The 16,350-nt window shown below is 47.1% G+C and overlaps 1 protein-coding gene across 1 annotated transcript in view; it reads left to right on the top strand.

The window, feature by feature from the left end:
• Positions 1 to 344: 344 nt before the first annotated feature.
• Positions 345 to 16,350, top strand: part of VPS51 (VPS51 subunit of GARP complex) — a 25,313-nt gene continuing 9,307 nt past the window's right edge. Inside the window, exons 1-2 of the mRNA XM_007990001.3 lie at positions 345 to 662; positions 1,180 to 1,309. Coding sequence (XP_007988192.3) covers positions 363 to 662; positions 1,180 to 1,309 — 430 coding nt within the window. The 5' untranslated portion in view covers positions 345 to 362. The remainder of the gene's footprint in view (positions 663 to 1,179; positions 1,310 to 16,350) is intronic.

Here is a 16,350-nt window from a genome sequence, read left to right as displayed (position 1 = left end):
CAATTTTAGGAATGGGATAAACTGAGCCACTGCCCAGGTCTCGAGACAGTGGCGGGATCCCAGGAACACTCTACTCTGGCCTCACGTCCCATATCCGTCCATTGTGTCTGGGCACATATTCCGTGGGCTGCTTGCCTGCGGGAGTGCAGGTTTGGGAGCCACTACCCGTCCCCGTTCTGGGACAGCAGCAACCCCAGGCAGTTGCACAAAATGCTTCCACCTAGGAAACTGGGGGAATTCAGGACTCTCCCGGAACCTTTGCAACCGGGGAAGACAGGTGCGGGGGAACTCTAGTCTCGAAGGACCTAGGGCTGCAGGGGGACGTTTCACCTGAAGGACTGCCTCGTTTCAACAATAACTTTATGGCTCCCGGAAGTGCCTCCTCCCCGTCCCTTTCCTTCCCAGCCTCACGCCCGTGGGCTGCAGTTGGAGTGATGGCGGCAGCAGCTGCCGCCGGGCCTATCCCGGGGTCTGGACCTGGGGACTCCCCAGAAGGGCCCGAGGGGGAGGCTCCGGAGCGTCGGCGGAAGGCGCACGGGATGCTGAAGCTTTACTACGGCCTCTCGGAAGGGGAGGCAGCGGGACGCCCTGCGGGGCCCGACCCCCTGGACCCGACTGACCTGAACGGGGCGCACTTCGACCCGGAAGTTTACCTAGACAAGGTGTGTGTGCCGGGAGCGGGGGATGCGGGGATGGGGGAAGGGCACCAGGCCCCTGATATATTGATCCCCCAGATCATGCCTCCGACTTTTTGTGAGGTTGAGGGGAGCAGGGGTTCATAAGAGGACGAGCTTCGGCCAGGGAGTACGAGCAGCTCAGGCGTCTGAGGTGATATGAATAGGACTGGACTGGCCTAAGGTGATGCGGCAGCTGAGGTCTCCTGGGCTGATGTGATAGGCCCCGGATTGGGGGCGTGGCCCAAGCGTTGACAGGCGCGGGGCTGGGCTTAGGCCGAGCCCCAGGATTTCAAATGCTGACAAACACCAAACAGGGTTGAACCTAGTAACCCCTGAGCTAGGCCACGTAGGGCCCCATGCCTGGGATTCCTGAGAGCCGGCGGGGGTTTAGCGGGTGGGGTGGGGATCAGAGATTTCTTGCACTGAAAGCCTATCAGCTGCGGGCAAGGCTGAGGGACATGAGTGCCTCCTGACCCGAACACTAACCACCCAACTTCTTCAGCTGCGTAGAGAGTGCCCTCTGGCCCAGCTGATGGACAGTGAGACGGACATGGTGCGGCAGATCCGGGCTCTAGACAGCGACATGCAGACCCTGGTCTATGAGAACTACAACAAGTTCATCTCAGCCACAGGTGATCCCCACGGGGACACACCCTCCAAAGTCTCACAGCCCCCATTCTCCCCACCTGTGTTGGGAAAACCAGCAAGGGATTTAGAGGGGGGAGACTCAGATTCCAGTCTTGCCCTGACATTATTCCATTCTCACCTCCTTCCCTTTGAGCCTTCGTTGTCAGACTACTGTAGAGATAATAGCTGCTCTGAGAGAGTTGTCTTAAGTACCAAAAGAGAGAAAAGACAAAAGGAGATTATTTGTTTATTTTTTAGAGACAATGTCTTGTTCTGTCTCCCAGGCTGGAGGGCTGTAGCATGATCATGGCTCACTGCAGCCTGGACATCCCAGGCTCATGTGATACTTCTGGATCCTCCCAAAGCACTGGGATTATGGGTGTGAATCCCTGGCCCAGCTTAAAGTGAAATTTTAAAATGAAATGTATTTATCTGAAGCACTTAAAAGGCCAGGTATGGTGGCTCATACCTGTAATCCTAGCACTTTGGGAGGCTGAAGTGGGAGGATCACTTGAGCCTAAGAGTTTAAGATTGACCTGGGAAATACAGTGGGACTCCATCTCTACAAAAAAATAAAATATAAAAATTAGCCGGACATGATGGCGTATGCCTGTAGTCCCAGCTACTCAGGAGACTGAGGAGGGAGGATCACATGAGCCTGGTAGATGGAGGCTGCAGTGAGCTGTGCTTGTACCACTCCACTTCAACCTGGGCAACAGAGCAAGACCTTGTCTCAAAAAAAAGAAAGTATCTATCTGAAGAAGAATCCCTGACGCGAGGCTGGGCGCAGTGGCCCATGCCTGTAATCCCAGCACTTTGGGAGGCCGAGGCAGGTGGATCACCTGAGGTCAGGAGTTCGAGACCAGCCTTGCCAATATGGTGAAACCCCATCTCTACTAAAAATAAAAAAATTAGCTGGGTGTGGTGGCAGGCGCCTGTAATCCCAGCTATTTGAGAGGCTGAGGTGGGAGAATCGCTTGAACCTGGGAGGTGGAGGTTGCAGTGAGCCGAGATAAGGTCACAGAACTCCAGCTTAGGCAACAGAGCAAGACCCTGTCTGAAAAAATAATAAGAATCCCTGACACCAAGGAAACCTCAGTAAAGTGTAGTTTCTCTTATTATTGATAGCTTTCTTTTCTGCTCCAGAGAAGAAAAGGTGGTCTTGTCCCTCCCTTTCTTTCTCTCTCCCTTCTTTCCCTCCTTAACTAAGCAAAGAGAGAAGATGTATGATATTAAGGGACACAAAGATCATGTCAAGGCTTTTTTTTTCTTCTGTCCTGTTTTTTTTTTTTTTGAGACAGAGTCTTGCTCTGTCGCCCAGGCTGGAGTGCAGTGGCCGGATCTCAGCTCACTGCAAGCTCCACCTCCCGGGTTCACGCTATTCTCCTGCCTCAGCCTCCCGTGCAGCTGGGACTACAGGCGCCCGCCACCTCGCCTGGCTGGTTTTTTTGTATTTTTTAGTAGAGACGGGATTTCACCGGGTTAGCCAGGATGGTCTCGATCTCCTGACCTCATGATCCGCCCGTCTCAGCCTCCCAAAGTGCTGGGATTACAGGCTTGAGCCACCGCGCCCGGCCTCTTCTGTCCTCTTTATTCTCTAGTACCAGACAGTGTTCCGCTATTTTCCACACTAGCTTCTGTGCTGTTTTGAGGAGATGTACTACTCAGACTTTTGTAGTAATTGTACACCCACGTGTAGTAAGTCCAGGAGGCAGATCCGAAGGGTTTACCTGCAGTCTGTGGAATGTTCTGGGAGCATCTGTGGGGTTGCATTCTGATGTCTGTTACTCTCATGTCACAGTGGTGGGTGTGGTAACCTACACACATTGTTCTTTTATCTGATTTGAAGCATATTCCATGAGTAGGCACCTTTCTGTTAGCTAATACCAGCATCAAAGTGGCAAGAAATCATAGTTTCTGTGCTGGGATATTTCTCACAGGAATTTAGTAAGATTACATTTTCCATTTGTTGGAATGTGTATAATATTTTGAGACTTAGCTTTTTTTGTAGATCCCACAAAAGGAACAAACATTTGGCAAACTGCGAGGATAACCAGGAGCATTGATGTCTTAGAAGCTTAAGTGAGGGGCCGGGCATGGTGGTTCTCGTCCGTGATCCCAGCACTTTGGGAGGCTGAGGCAGGTGGATCACTTGAGGCTAGGAGTTCAAGACTAGCCTGGCCAACGTGGTGAAACCCTGTCTCTACTAAAAATACAAAAATTACCTGGGCAAGGTGGCGCATGCCTGTAGTCCAAGCTACTTGTGAGGCTGAGGCAGGAGAATCGCTTGAACCCAGGAGGTGGAGGTTGCAGTGAGCTGAGATCACACCACTACACTCCAGCCTGGGCAACAGAGTGAGACTCCGTCTCAAAAAAAAAAAAAAAAGCTAAGTGAGGAAGGTGTTCCAAGACATGGATTTGATAGACATGGACGAGACAGTCAGGAAAGTAATGTAGCATGGAGTATGTGTTGATTAGGCGAGAGAGAGAGAGAAATGAAAAAGGAACAAGGTCCTCAGGAAGGAGGCGGGTGGAACAGAGCAGGGATGGAGGCGTCAGCCTCAGCAAAGGGCCGGGAGCTCATCTATGGTAGCAGGAGGGGAAGCAGGATGTGGGCAGAGCCAAGCGGGTAGTAGATGTTCAGTTTAACTAGAAACCTTCCAGAACATGTTAAGGATTTGGCTTTTATCCACAGAGAGCTAAGACAAATGAGTGATGGGCTCAGATTTCTGGTTTGAATAGATTCCTCCAGCTGCACTGGTAGGAATGGATGGGGCTGAGCGCAGTGGCTCATGCCTGTAATCCCTGCACTTTGGAAGGCTGAGGTGGGAGGATCACTTGAGCCCGGGAGTTTGAGACCAGCCTGGGCAACATAGTGAGACCCGATATCTAGGAAAAAAAAAAAGGCTGGGTTTGGTGGAACACACTTGTTAGATTAAACCCAGCTACTTGGGGAGGCTAAGGTGGGTGGATCACATGAGCCCAGGAGTTGGAAATTGCAGTGAGCTATAATCTCACCATTGCACTCTAGCCTGGGTAACAGAGCAAGACGTAGTCTGAAGAAAAAAAAAAAAAAAAGCCGAGCAGTGGTTCATGCATATAATCCTAGCATTCTAGGAGGCCGAGACAGGTGAATCACCTGAGGTCAGGAGTTTGAGACCAGGCTGGCCAGCATAGTGAAACCCCATCTCTACTAAAAATACACAAATTAGCCAGGCCTAGTGGCGGACACCTGTAATCCCAGCTACCTGGGAGGCTGAGGCAGGAGAATTGCTTGAACCCAGGAGGCGGAGGTTGCAGTGGCTGAGATTGTGCCATTGCACTCCAGCCTGGGCAACAAGAGTGAAATTCCATCTCAAAAAAAAAAAAGGAATGGGTTGGAGAGGTGACCATCATATCAATAGTTGGGCCAGAGATTCTGGGATCTGACACCAAGATAGTAATGGTGAAAATAGACAGTGATAAGCAGACTGGGGTATGGACAGCCCTGGTACTGAGGAACTCTAGATGTAAAGAATGACCCCTGGCTTTCAGCTTAAGCACTGAATGGTAGATATAGCAGCAAACAAGACAACATTAAGCTGTCACAGAACATACATTCTAGAGAAAGAGACAGTTAGTAAACAGACTGATGAAACAACCTATGCCGAGGCCCTGGGAAAGCTCTCCTGTGCAGGAAGAACAGGAATGTTGGGAATGAAGCGAGCAGGGCTAGACCATAAACCAGGGGTTGTCAAACTTTTTTTCTGAAAAGGACCAAAAAGTATTTTAGGCTTTATGGACTATCTATTCTCTTGCAGCTACTCGACTGTGCCATTATAGCCTGAAAGCATCATAGCCAGTATGCAAATGAAAGAGCTTGGCTGTATTCCAGTAAGATTTCATTTACAAATGTGGGCGGTGAGGTTCTGGAGTGACATCAGCAAAAATGCTGGAGTAAATACATTAAATATTTTTATCCTCCATAAAAGCAATGAAAAAAATTAGACTGGGGGCAGTGGCTCACACCTTTAATTCTAGCACTTTGGGAGGCCAAGGCAGGTGGGTCACCTGAGGTCAGGAGTTCAAGACCAACCTGGCCAACAAGATGAAACCCCATTTCTACTAAAAATACAAAAATTAGCCAGGCATGGTGACAGATGCCTGTAGTCCCAGGTACTCAGGGAGGCTGAGGCAGGAGAATCGCTTGAACCTGGGAAGCAGAGGTTACAGTGAGCCGAGATCATGCCACTACACTCCAGCTTGGGTGACAGGGAAACTCCATCTTAAAAACAAAAAACAAACAAACAAAATAGCCGGTTGTGGTGGCGGGCACCTGTAATCCCAGCTACTAGGGAGACTGAGGCAGGAGAGAATCGCTTGAACCTAGGAGGTGGAGATTGCAGTGAACTGAGATCACACCACTGTACTCCAACCTGGGTGACAGAGTGAGACTCATTTTCAAGGGGAAAAAAAAAAAAAAAGCCATGAAAAATCTAGCCAGAATAGTCAGAAACAACTTTTTCCGAACTCTGGAAATTAACCAAGGTTTGCGGCAAGCAATCCAGGGAATATTTATTTAAGAAAAGTAGCTGAATCTTGGTAAGAATAGTGAACCCTGTGGTGTTTGAACTTGCCCTAGCCCCACTGCTTGCTGTCCAACTCAGCTGTAGCCTTAAAAAAAAAAATAACAGCTCAGGCCGGGCGCAGTGGCTCACACCTATAATCCCAGCACTTTGGGAAGCCAAGGCGGGTGGATTATGAGGTCAGCAGTTCAAGACCAGCCTGACCAACATGGTGAAACCCCGTCTCTACTAAAAATGCAAAACTTATCTGGGCGTGGTGGCAGGCACCTATAATCCCAGCTACTCAGGAGGCTGAGGCAGGATAATTGTTTGAACTCAGGAGGCGGAGGTTGCAGTGAGCCGAGATGACACTACTGCCCTCCAGCCTAGGCGACAGAGCGAGACTCCATCTCAATAAAAAAACACAAATAAAATAAAATAGCAGCTCATGGCTAGGTGTGGTGGTGCATGCCTTGTAATCCCAGCACTTTGTTTTTTGTTTGTTTATTTTTTTTTTGAGATGGAGTCTTGCTCTGTGCCCAGGCTGGAGTGCAGTGGCACGATCTTGGCTCACTGCAAGATTTTTATTGAGACTCCATCTCAATAAAAAAATAAAATATCAGCTCATGGCTGAGTGCGGTGGCTCACGCCTTGTAATCCTAGCACTTTGGGAGACCGCGTCAGGCAGATCACTTGAGGTCAGGAGTTTGAGACTGGCCTGGCCAACGTGGCGAAACCCTGTCTCTACTAAAAATACAAAAATTAGCTGGGCATGGTGGCGGGCGCCTGTAATGCCAGCTACTCAGGAGGCTGAGGCAGGATAATTGCTTGAACTCAGGAGGTGGGGGTTGCAGTGAGCCAAGATTGCACCACTGCCCTCCAGCCTGGGCAACAGAGCAAGACTCCATCTCAATAAAAAACACAAATAAAATAAAATAGCAGCTCATGGCTAGGTGTGGTGGTTCATGCCTTGTAATCCCAGCACTTTGTTTTTTGTTTGTTTGTTTGTTTGGTTTTGTTTTTTTGAGATGGAGTCTTGCTCTGTGCCCAGGCTGGAGTGCAGTGGCACGATCTTGGCTCACTGCAAGCTCTGCCTCCTGGGTTTATGCCATTCTCCGGTCTCAGCCTTCCAAGTAGCTGGGACTACAGGCACCCGCCACCTCACCCAGCTAGTTTTTTGTGTTTTTTAGTAGAGATGGGGTTTCACCATGTTAGCCAGGATGGTCTTGATCTGATGTCTTGGCCTCCCAAAGTACTGGGATTACAGGCTTGAGCCACCGCACCCGGCCATAATCCCAGCACTTTGGGAGGCTGAGTCGGGCAGATCACTTGAGGTCAGGAGTTCGAGACCATCCTGGCCAACATGGTGAAACCCTGTCTCTACTAAAAATACAAAAATTAGCTGGGCGTGGTGGCGGGTGTCTGTAATCCCAGCTACTTGGGAGGCTGAGGCAAAGAATTGCTTGAACCCAGGAGAAGAAGGTTGCAGTGAGCCGAGATTGTGCCAATGCACTCCAGCCTGGGCGACAGAGTGGGACCCAGTCTCAAAAAACAAACAAACAAAAACAGCTCCTGTTGCTGGTACTGAGTGGAATAGAGCAGAGAGGAACTCTTTCAAAGCCTCATGCCCAAAGATGTTCATCATTTGACCTATCTGGTGGTTTTTGAGAGATTCCACACCACAGACTTGTCTTTATTTGACTGACTTAGAGGATACCCTATGCTAAAAACCTTTCACGGGGACTTTTTTTTTTTTTTTTTTTGAGACGGAGTCTTGCTCTGTCGCCCAGGCTGGAGTGCAGTGGCACGAACTCGGCTCACTACAGGCTCCGCCTCCTGGGTTTACGCCATTCTCCTGCCTCAGCCTCCGGAGTAGCTGGGACTACAGGCGCCCGCCACCTTGCCCGGCTAGTTTTTTGTACTTTTAGTAGAGACGGGGTTTCACCGTGTTAGCCAGGATGGTCTCGATCTCCTGACCTTGTGATCCGCCCGTCTCGGCCTCCCAAAGTGCTGGGATTACAGGTGTGAGCCACCGTGCCCGGCCTCACGGGGACTTTTTGTTTGTTTTTGAGACAGGGTCTTGCTCTGTCACCCAGGCTGGAGTGCAGTGCTGCGATCACAGGTCACTGCAGGCTCAACTTTCTGGGCTTAAGCTATCTTCCCACCTCAGCCTCCTGAGTAGCTGGGACCACAGGGGCACACCACCACACCCAGCTAATTTTGTGTTTTGTTTTTTTTTTTAGAGAAGAAGTCTCACTCTGTTGCTCAGGCTGGTCTTGAACGCCTGGGCTCAAGCAGTCCTCCCACCTCAGCCTCCCAAAGTGCTGGGATTATAGGTGTGAGCCACCACACCTGGCCACCAGGGCTTTTTGTCAAAATAATTGTAGGCCAATGTGTGACTGCCCCAGTTGCTTTATAATAGTTGGTACAGACGTAGACTAACCAAAAAGCCTTAATGGAAAGCCGAGGAATGAGATAGCCACAGCGGCTCTGACAAGCTCTGACGTATTTATTCCTGGGAATCTTGAAGGCCACTTGCATTTGTAGGGCTGTATGTTTGCTCAGGAAAGACTTGAGAATACCCTAAGCTCTCATGCCTGGCTCATCTTGAGGCACTTCTGCACAAGCAGGAAGTGAAGGCTGAGGCCAAGCTAGAAACTGTCTGGCTGAGTGTTTTAGTTATGCCAAAATACGCACACAGAGCCCCTCAGCAGAGACAGGGATTTATTGGTTCCAGGCATTTAATTTTTAATTTTAATTACTTTATTTATTTTTGAGACGGAGTTTTGCTCTTGTCTTCCAGGCTGGAGTACAGTGGTCCGATCTCGGCTCACTGCAACCTCTGCCTCCCAGGTTCAAGCGATTCTCCTGCCTTAGCTTCCCAAGTAGCCAGGATTACATGTGCACACCACCATACCTGGCTGGTTCCAGGCATTTAAGGAAATTGCTGTTCAATTATTAGCTGACCACCAAGCTGGCCAAGTAAAGATTTTAGCGACTATATACAACAAATAACACAAACTATATAGTATTTCCTCAGCAACTAATTAGTTCAGGCTGAGTAACTCAAAACTCAGTAAACAAACAGCAACTACAACAAGGAGCAACAATGAACCCGAGGAGGGAAGATAATCTGATTTCCAGAGTTTCCTTAATATATTATATGATTTTATTTTATTTTATATTATTTATTTTTTTGAGATGCAGTCTCACACTGTTGCCTGGGCTGGTGTGCAGTGGCATGATCTCGGCTCACTGCAACCTCCACCTCCCAGGTTCAAGCAATTCTCCTGCCTCAGCCTCCCAAGTAGCTAGGATTACAGGCACCCACCACCACACCTGGCTAATTTTTTTATTTTTTTTATTTTTAGTAGAGATGGGATTTCACTATGTTGGCCAGGCTGGTCTCAAATTCCTGACTTCGTGATCCGCCTGCCTCAGCCTCCCAAAGTGCTGGGATTACAGGTATGAGCCACTGCGCCCAGCCAATATATTTTAAATGGTTAATTTTGAACAAAAATTGATGAGACATGCAAAGAGACAAGAAAGCATGGTCCATTCACAGGAAAAATACCCCAGTAATCAATAGAATTGGGTTTACTACTCAAAGGCTTAAATCTGTTATTTTAAGTATATTCACAGAGCTAAAGGAAACGATGTTTAAAGAACTAAATGAGGCCAGGCGCAGTGGCTCATGCCTGTAATCCTAGCACTTTGGGAGGCTGAGGTGAGAGGACCACTTGAGCCCATGAGTTCGAGACCAGCCTGGGTAACATAATAAAACCCCCATCTCTACAAAAAAATCTTTTTTTTTAAATTTTCTTTCTTTCTTTTTTTTTTTTGAGACAGGGTCTTGCTCTGTTGCCCAGGCATGATCTCTGCACACTGCAACATCTGCCTCCTGGGCCCAAGCGAGTCTCCTGGCTCAGCCTCCCGAGTAGCTGGGACTACAAGCATATGCTACGAGGACCAGCTAATTTTTGTATTTTTAGTAGAGATGGGATTTCACCATGTTTGGCCAGGCTGGCCTTGAACTCCTGACCTCAAGTGATCCGCCCACCTTAGTCTCCCGAAGTGCTAGGATTATAGTGTGAGCTACTGTGCCTGGCCTCTATAAAAAAAAATCTTTAAAAATGAGCTTGCGTGGTGGCATGTGCCTGTGGTCCTAGCTGCCTCAGAGGCTGAGGTGGGAGGATTGCTTGCTTGAGTCTGGGAGGTTAGGTTGCAGTGAGCCTAGGTCGTGCCACTGCACTCCAGCCTGGGTGACAGAGCGAGACCCCATCTCAAAGAAAAAAAATAAATAAGAAAACAGTTCCATTTACAGTAATATCAAGAATAAAATATTTAGGAATATATTTAATAAAAGAAGTAAAGGTATTTTTGGTATTTTGTATACTGAAAACTATAAAACATTGTTGAAAGAAGTTAAAGGAGGCCAGGCGCGGTGGCTCACGCCTGTAATCCCAGCACTTTGGGAGGCCAAGGCAGGTGGATCACAAGGTCAGGAGATCAAGACCATCCTGGCTAACACGGTGAAAACCAGTCTCTATTAAAAATACAAAAAATTAGCTGGATGTCGTGATGGGCGCCTGTAGTCCCAGGTACTCAGGAGGCTGAGGCAGGAGAATGGTGTAAACCCGGGAGGCGGAGCTTGCAATGAGCCGAGATGGCGCCACTGCACTCCAGCCTGGGCGACAGAGCGAGACTCCATCTTAAAAAAAAAAAAAAAGAGAAGTTAAAGGAGACCTAAATAAATGAAGACATTCCATGTTCATTGATCAGAGAACTTTATGTTTTAATTTACTATTTAAGATGGCAGTACTTCCCAAATTGATTCAAGGACTTCCCTATCACTTTTCCAACTGACTTTTTTTTTTTTTTTTTTTGTAGAAATTGACAAACAGCATAAAATTGTATGAGGAATTGCAGGAGACCCAGAATTTCCCAAATAACCCTGTAAAAGAAGAACAAAGTTGGAAGACTAACACTTCCAAGTTTTTTGTTTTTTGTTTTTTTTGGAGACAGAGTTCGGTCTCACTTTGTAGCCCAGGCTAGAATGCAATGGCATGATCACAGTTCACTGTAATCTTGGCCTCCCGGGCTCGTGATCCTCCCACCTCAGCCTTCTGAATAGCTGGGCCCACAGGTGTGTGCCACCACACCTGGCTAATTTAAAAAAAAAAATTTTGGGCTAGGCATGGTGGCTCATTCCTGTAATCCCAGCACTTTGAGAGGATGAGGTGGGTGGATCACTTGAGGTCAGGAGTTCAGGACCAGCCTTGCTAACAGGGTGAAACCTCGTCTCTACTAAAAATACAAAAATTAGCTGGGTGTGGTGGCGCACACCTGTAATTCCAGCTACTTGGGAGACTGAGGCATGAGAATCGCTTGAACCAGGGAGGCAAAGTTTGCAGTCTGCCGAGATCGCACCACTGAACTCCAGCCTGGGTGATGGAGTGAGACTGTGTCTCAAAAAAAAAAAAATGTGTAGAGACAGGATCTCCCTATGTTGCCCAGGTTGGTCTTGAACTCCTGGGCTCAAGTGATCCTCCTGCTTTGGTTTCCCAAAGTGCTGGGATTAAAGGTGTGAGCCACTGTACCTAGCCACACTTCCAAGCTTTAAAACTTAGTATAAATCTACAGTAACTAAGGTGGTGTAATATTGGCATAGGATAGATATCCAGATCAACTGAATAGAATTGAGAGTCCAGAACAAACCCATATATCTGCAGTCAACTGATTTTTTTTTTCCTGCAAGCTCATCCTTAAGGTGAACTGTTTTTTAATAAGGAGGCCAAGGTCATTTAATGGGGAGAATAATCTTTTCAACACATGGTGGAGTGCTGGGACAACTGGATATCCCCAGGCAAAAGAATGAAGTTGAAGGCGGGGCGCAGCGGCTCATGCTTGTAATCCCAGTGCTTTGGGAGGCCAAGGTGAGAAGATCACTTGAGTTCAGGGAGTTCAAGACCAGCCTGGGCAACATAGTGAGTCCTCAATCTCTACAAACAATTAAAAAAAAAAGTTAGCTTGGTGTGGTGACACACACCCTATAGTCCCATCTACTTGAGTGGCTGAGGTGGGAGGATTGCTTGAACCTAAGAGGTTAAGGCTGCAGCTGCATTACAACCTGAGTGACGGAGCAAAACCCTGTCTAAAGCAAACAAACTACAACAACATAAAAAATAAGAGTGAAGTTGGACCCCTACCTCACATCACATACAAAAATTAATTCAAAGTGAAACATAGACCTACACATAAGAGCTAAAATTATAAAACCTTTTTTTTTTTTTTAGATGGAGTTTCACTCTTGTTGCTCAGGCTTAAGTGCAATGGTGCGATCTCTGCTTACCGCAACCTTCGCCTCCTGGGTTCAAGCAATTCTCCTGCCTCAGCCTCCCGAGTAGCTGGGATTACAGGCAGGCACCACCACACCCGACTAATCTTCTATTTTTAGTAGAGACAGAGTTTCTCCATGTTGGTCAGGCTGGTCTCCAACTCCTGACCTCAAGTGATCTGCCTGCCTCGGCCCCCCAAAGTGCTAGGATTACAGGTGTGAGCCACCACGCCTGGCCTATACAACTCTTAGAAGAAAACATAGGTGTAAAATTTTTTAACCTTGGATTATGCAGCAGTTTCTTAGGGATGACACCCAAAGCACAAATAACTAAAGATAAAAATAGATATATTTGACTTCATCAAAATTCAAATCTGTGCTATAGGGACCCTATCAAGAAAGTAAAAGGATCCTGGGCAACATGGCAAAACCTCATCTCTACCAAAAATACAAAAAATAGCCAGGGATGGTGGTGTACACCTGTAGTCCCAGTTACTTGGGAGGCTGAGGTGGGAAGATCACTTGAGCCCAGGAGGTTGATGCTGCAGTGAACTGAGATTGTGCCACTGCACTCCAGCCTGAGTGGCAAAGCAAGACCCTATTTCAAAAAATAACAAAAAAAATAAGGCCAGGCGTGGTGGCTCATGCCTGTAATCCTAACACTTTGGGGGTTGATGTGGGTGGATCACGAGGTCAGGAGATCAAGACCATCCTGGCTAACACAGTGAAACCCCATCTCTACTAAAAATACAAAAAATTAGCCAGCGTGCTGGTGGGCGCCCGTAGTCCCAGCTACTCAGGAGGCTGAGGCAGGAGAATGGTGTGAACCCGAGAGGCAGAGCTTGCAGTGAGCCAAGATGGCTCCTCTGCACTCTAGCCTGGGTGACAGAGCGAAACTCTGTCTCAAAAAAATAAAAAATTTAAAAAAATAAGGCCAGGCACAGTGGCTCATGCCCGTAATCCCAGCACTTTGGGAGCCTGAGGCGGCAGATCACCTGAGGTCAGGAGTTCAAGACCAGCCTGGCCAATATTATGGTGAAACCCCGTCTCTACTAAAAATACAAAAATTAGTCGGGCGTAGTGGCAGGCACCTGTAGTCCCAGCTACTCGGGAGGCTGAGGCAGGAGAATCACTTGAACCCAGGAGGTGGAGGTTGCAGTGAGTTGAGATCATGCCCCTGCACTCCAGCCTGGGCAACAGAGCGAGACTCCATCTCAAAAAATAATAAAATAAAAAATAATAAAAGGGCAGCCCACAGAATGGGAGAAAATATTTGCAGGTTATTTATCTAATAAAGATCTAATGTTCAGAACATATAAAGAACAGTTTTTAGCTCAGGACTAAAAAGACAACCCTAATTTAAAATGGGCAAAGGATTTGAATAGACACTTCTCCAGAGAAAACATACAAGTGGCCAAAAAGCACATATAAAGATGCTCAACATCATTAGGTCTTAGGGAAATGCAAATCCAGACCACAAAATGGTGCACCCAATGTGGAAGACAGTTTGACTGTTCTTCAGAACCACACTCAAGGTTACCATATGATCTAGCAGTTTTACTCCTAAGAATATACCAAAGAGAATTGAAAACATGTTCACACAAAAACACGTACACAAATGTTCATAGCAGCATTTTGTTGTTGTTGTTTTTGAGATGGAGTCTAGCTCTGTCACCCAGGCTAGAATGCAGTGGTGCCATCTTGGCTCACTGTAACACACTCTGCCTCCCCAGTTCAAGCGATTCTCCTGCCTCAGCCTCCTGAGTAGCTGGGATTGTAGGTGTGCACCACCACACCTGCCTAATTTTTTTTTTTTTTTGTATGTTTACTAGAGACAGAATTTCACCTTGTTGGCCAGGCTGGTCTTGAAATCCTGACCTCAAGTGATCCACTTGCCTCGGCCTCCCAAAGTACTGGGATTACAGGCATGAGCCACCGTGCCTGGCCAATAGCAGCACTTTTTATAATAGCCACAAGGTGGAAGCAATCCAAATGGCCATCAACTGATGAATGAATATAAACAAATATCCACACAGTGGACTATTATTCAGCCATAAAAATAGGTATTACATACTGACACAGGCTACAACATAGATTAACCTTGGAAACATGCTAATGTTTCCTATGCCTATGATTCCATTTCTGTTAAATGTATTTTGTAGAATAGACAAATCCATAGAGACAGAAACTAGATTAATGGTTGCCAAGTTCTAGGAGTGGGGGAATAAGGAATGACTGCCAAGGGTTACAGGGTTTCTTTAGGGGATGATGAAATGTTCTGGAATTACATAGTGAGGTTGTTTGTACAACCTTGTGAATATATTAAACATATTAAAAACCACTGAATTTTATGGTATGTCACTTATATCCCAATTAAAAACAAAAACCAGGGGTTGAGCCAGCTTTGGCCCGCAGGCTGTAGTTTGCCAACCTCTCACCTAGACATTGAGTTTCATTATGTAATAATGCATTTACTTGTGTCAAAATTAGAAAGATCTCAAACGTTATACGGGGAAAAGCCCCTTCTAATTCTTTTCTCCAGGCAAAGACAAAGGAGTCTTTGACAGTACATTTCACTGAAAATTAAAAGAGGCCAGGTGTGGTGGCTCACGCCTATAATCCCAACATTTTGGGAGGCAGAGGCAGGCAGATTGCTTGAGCTTAGGAGTTCAAGACCATCCTGGCCAACAGGCTACACCCATCTCTACAAAAAATACAAAAATTAGCTGGGTGTAGTGTCGTGTCCCTGTAGTCCCAGCTGCTCAGGAAGCTGAGATGGAAGGCTTATACCTGGGAGGCAGAGGTTGTAGTGAGCCAAGATTGTGTCACTGCACTCCAGCCTGGGTGACAGAGCCAGACCCTGTCTCAAAAAAAAAAAAAAGAAAAAATTAACAGACATGCAGAAAAGTGCACAGAGGTGAAGAGCTCCATGGATTTCACATAATCAGTATCCAGATCGGGAAACAGCATAACCAGCAAAGCCCCCTGAGCCTCCTACCAGTTACCACCCAGTCCCCTCCCAAGGTAGCCAGCATCCTGGCATCCAGATGGTTTCCACTCTGCCTGGTTGCAAACTGCTTTGCTTAACGAGCTTTTTTTTTTTTAGACAGAGTCTTGCTCTGTCACCCAGGCTGGAGTGCAGTGGGGCAATCTTGGCTCACTACAACCTCCGCCTCCGGGGTTCAAGTGATTCTCCAGTCTTAGCCTCCCAAGTACCTGGGATTACAGGCGCCTGCCACCACACTTGGCTAATCATTGTATTTTTAGCAGAGACGGGGTTTCACCATGTTGGCCAGGCTGGTGAGCTCAGGTGATCCACCCACCTTGGCCTCCCAAAGTGCTGGGATTGTAGGCGTGAGCCACCGTGCCTGGCTTGCTTTTCTTACCAAGCTTGAAATGCAAAGATGAACAGTGTAGTCTTTATGACTGAATGGTATGGATGCTTTTCACTGTCATTTTTGGATATGGTACAACTTTTATCTCCAGTTTAATGGCTCCATGGCTATGCAGGCAATGACAATCACAGCACACAACAATGTTGAGTTTTCTTTTACTCTATTTTCCTAATGACTTAGTGTTTGGATTTTACCCTTTAGAAGTTGGATTCAAACTTCCCTCTTCAGGTAGCCCCTAAGTGTCATGGGCTCAAACACCCACTACTGAAAGAGTCTCCTCTTTTGATGGCAGCTTTTGGCAGACCTGGAAGGAGATTGTGTCACATGCCTTGTAAACAAAACCAGTAATTCACTGGGTGAAGACGAAATGCCTCATCAACTGCCAAGCCTCTGTCTCCCTTAGATCATTAGCCCATGATCCCTTTACGAACCTCAGCCTTGGCTCTGCTTTTGTTGTTTTTCACTTCATAGCACTGCCTTTGCTATGTCCTTTAGTTCACCATCTATGAATTGTCAAGAAAAATTATTTTTCTGCCAGGCACAGTGGCTCATTCCTGTGATCCCAGCACATTGGGAGGCTGAAGTGAGAGCATCGCTTGAGCCCAGGAGTTTGAGACCAGCTTGGGCAACATAGAGAGACCCCATCTCTACAAAAAATTTAAACAAAAATAAAAAAATTAGTCAGGTGTGATGGCACTTTTGTGTAGTCCTGGCTACTTCAGAGGCTAAGGTAGGAGGATCACTTGAGCCCCGGAGTTCAAGGCTTTAGT

This window comes from Chlorocebus sabaeus, chromosome 1 (genome assembly GCF_047675955.1).
Source record: "Chlorocebus sabaeus isolate Y175 chromosome 1, mChlSab1.0.hap1, whole genome shotgun sequence".
In the NCBI taxonomy this organism is placed as follows: domain Eukaryota; kingdom Metazoa; phylum Chordata; class Mammalia; order Primates; family Cercopithecidae; genus Chlorocebus; species Chlorocebus sabaeus.
The sequence above is the reverse complement of the archived record's forward strand: the minus strand, read 5'-3'. Positions and strand labels throughout refer to the sequence as shown.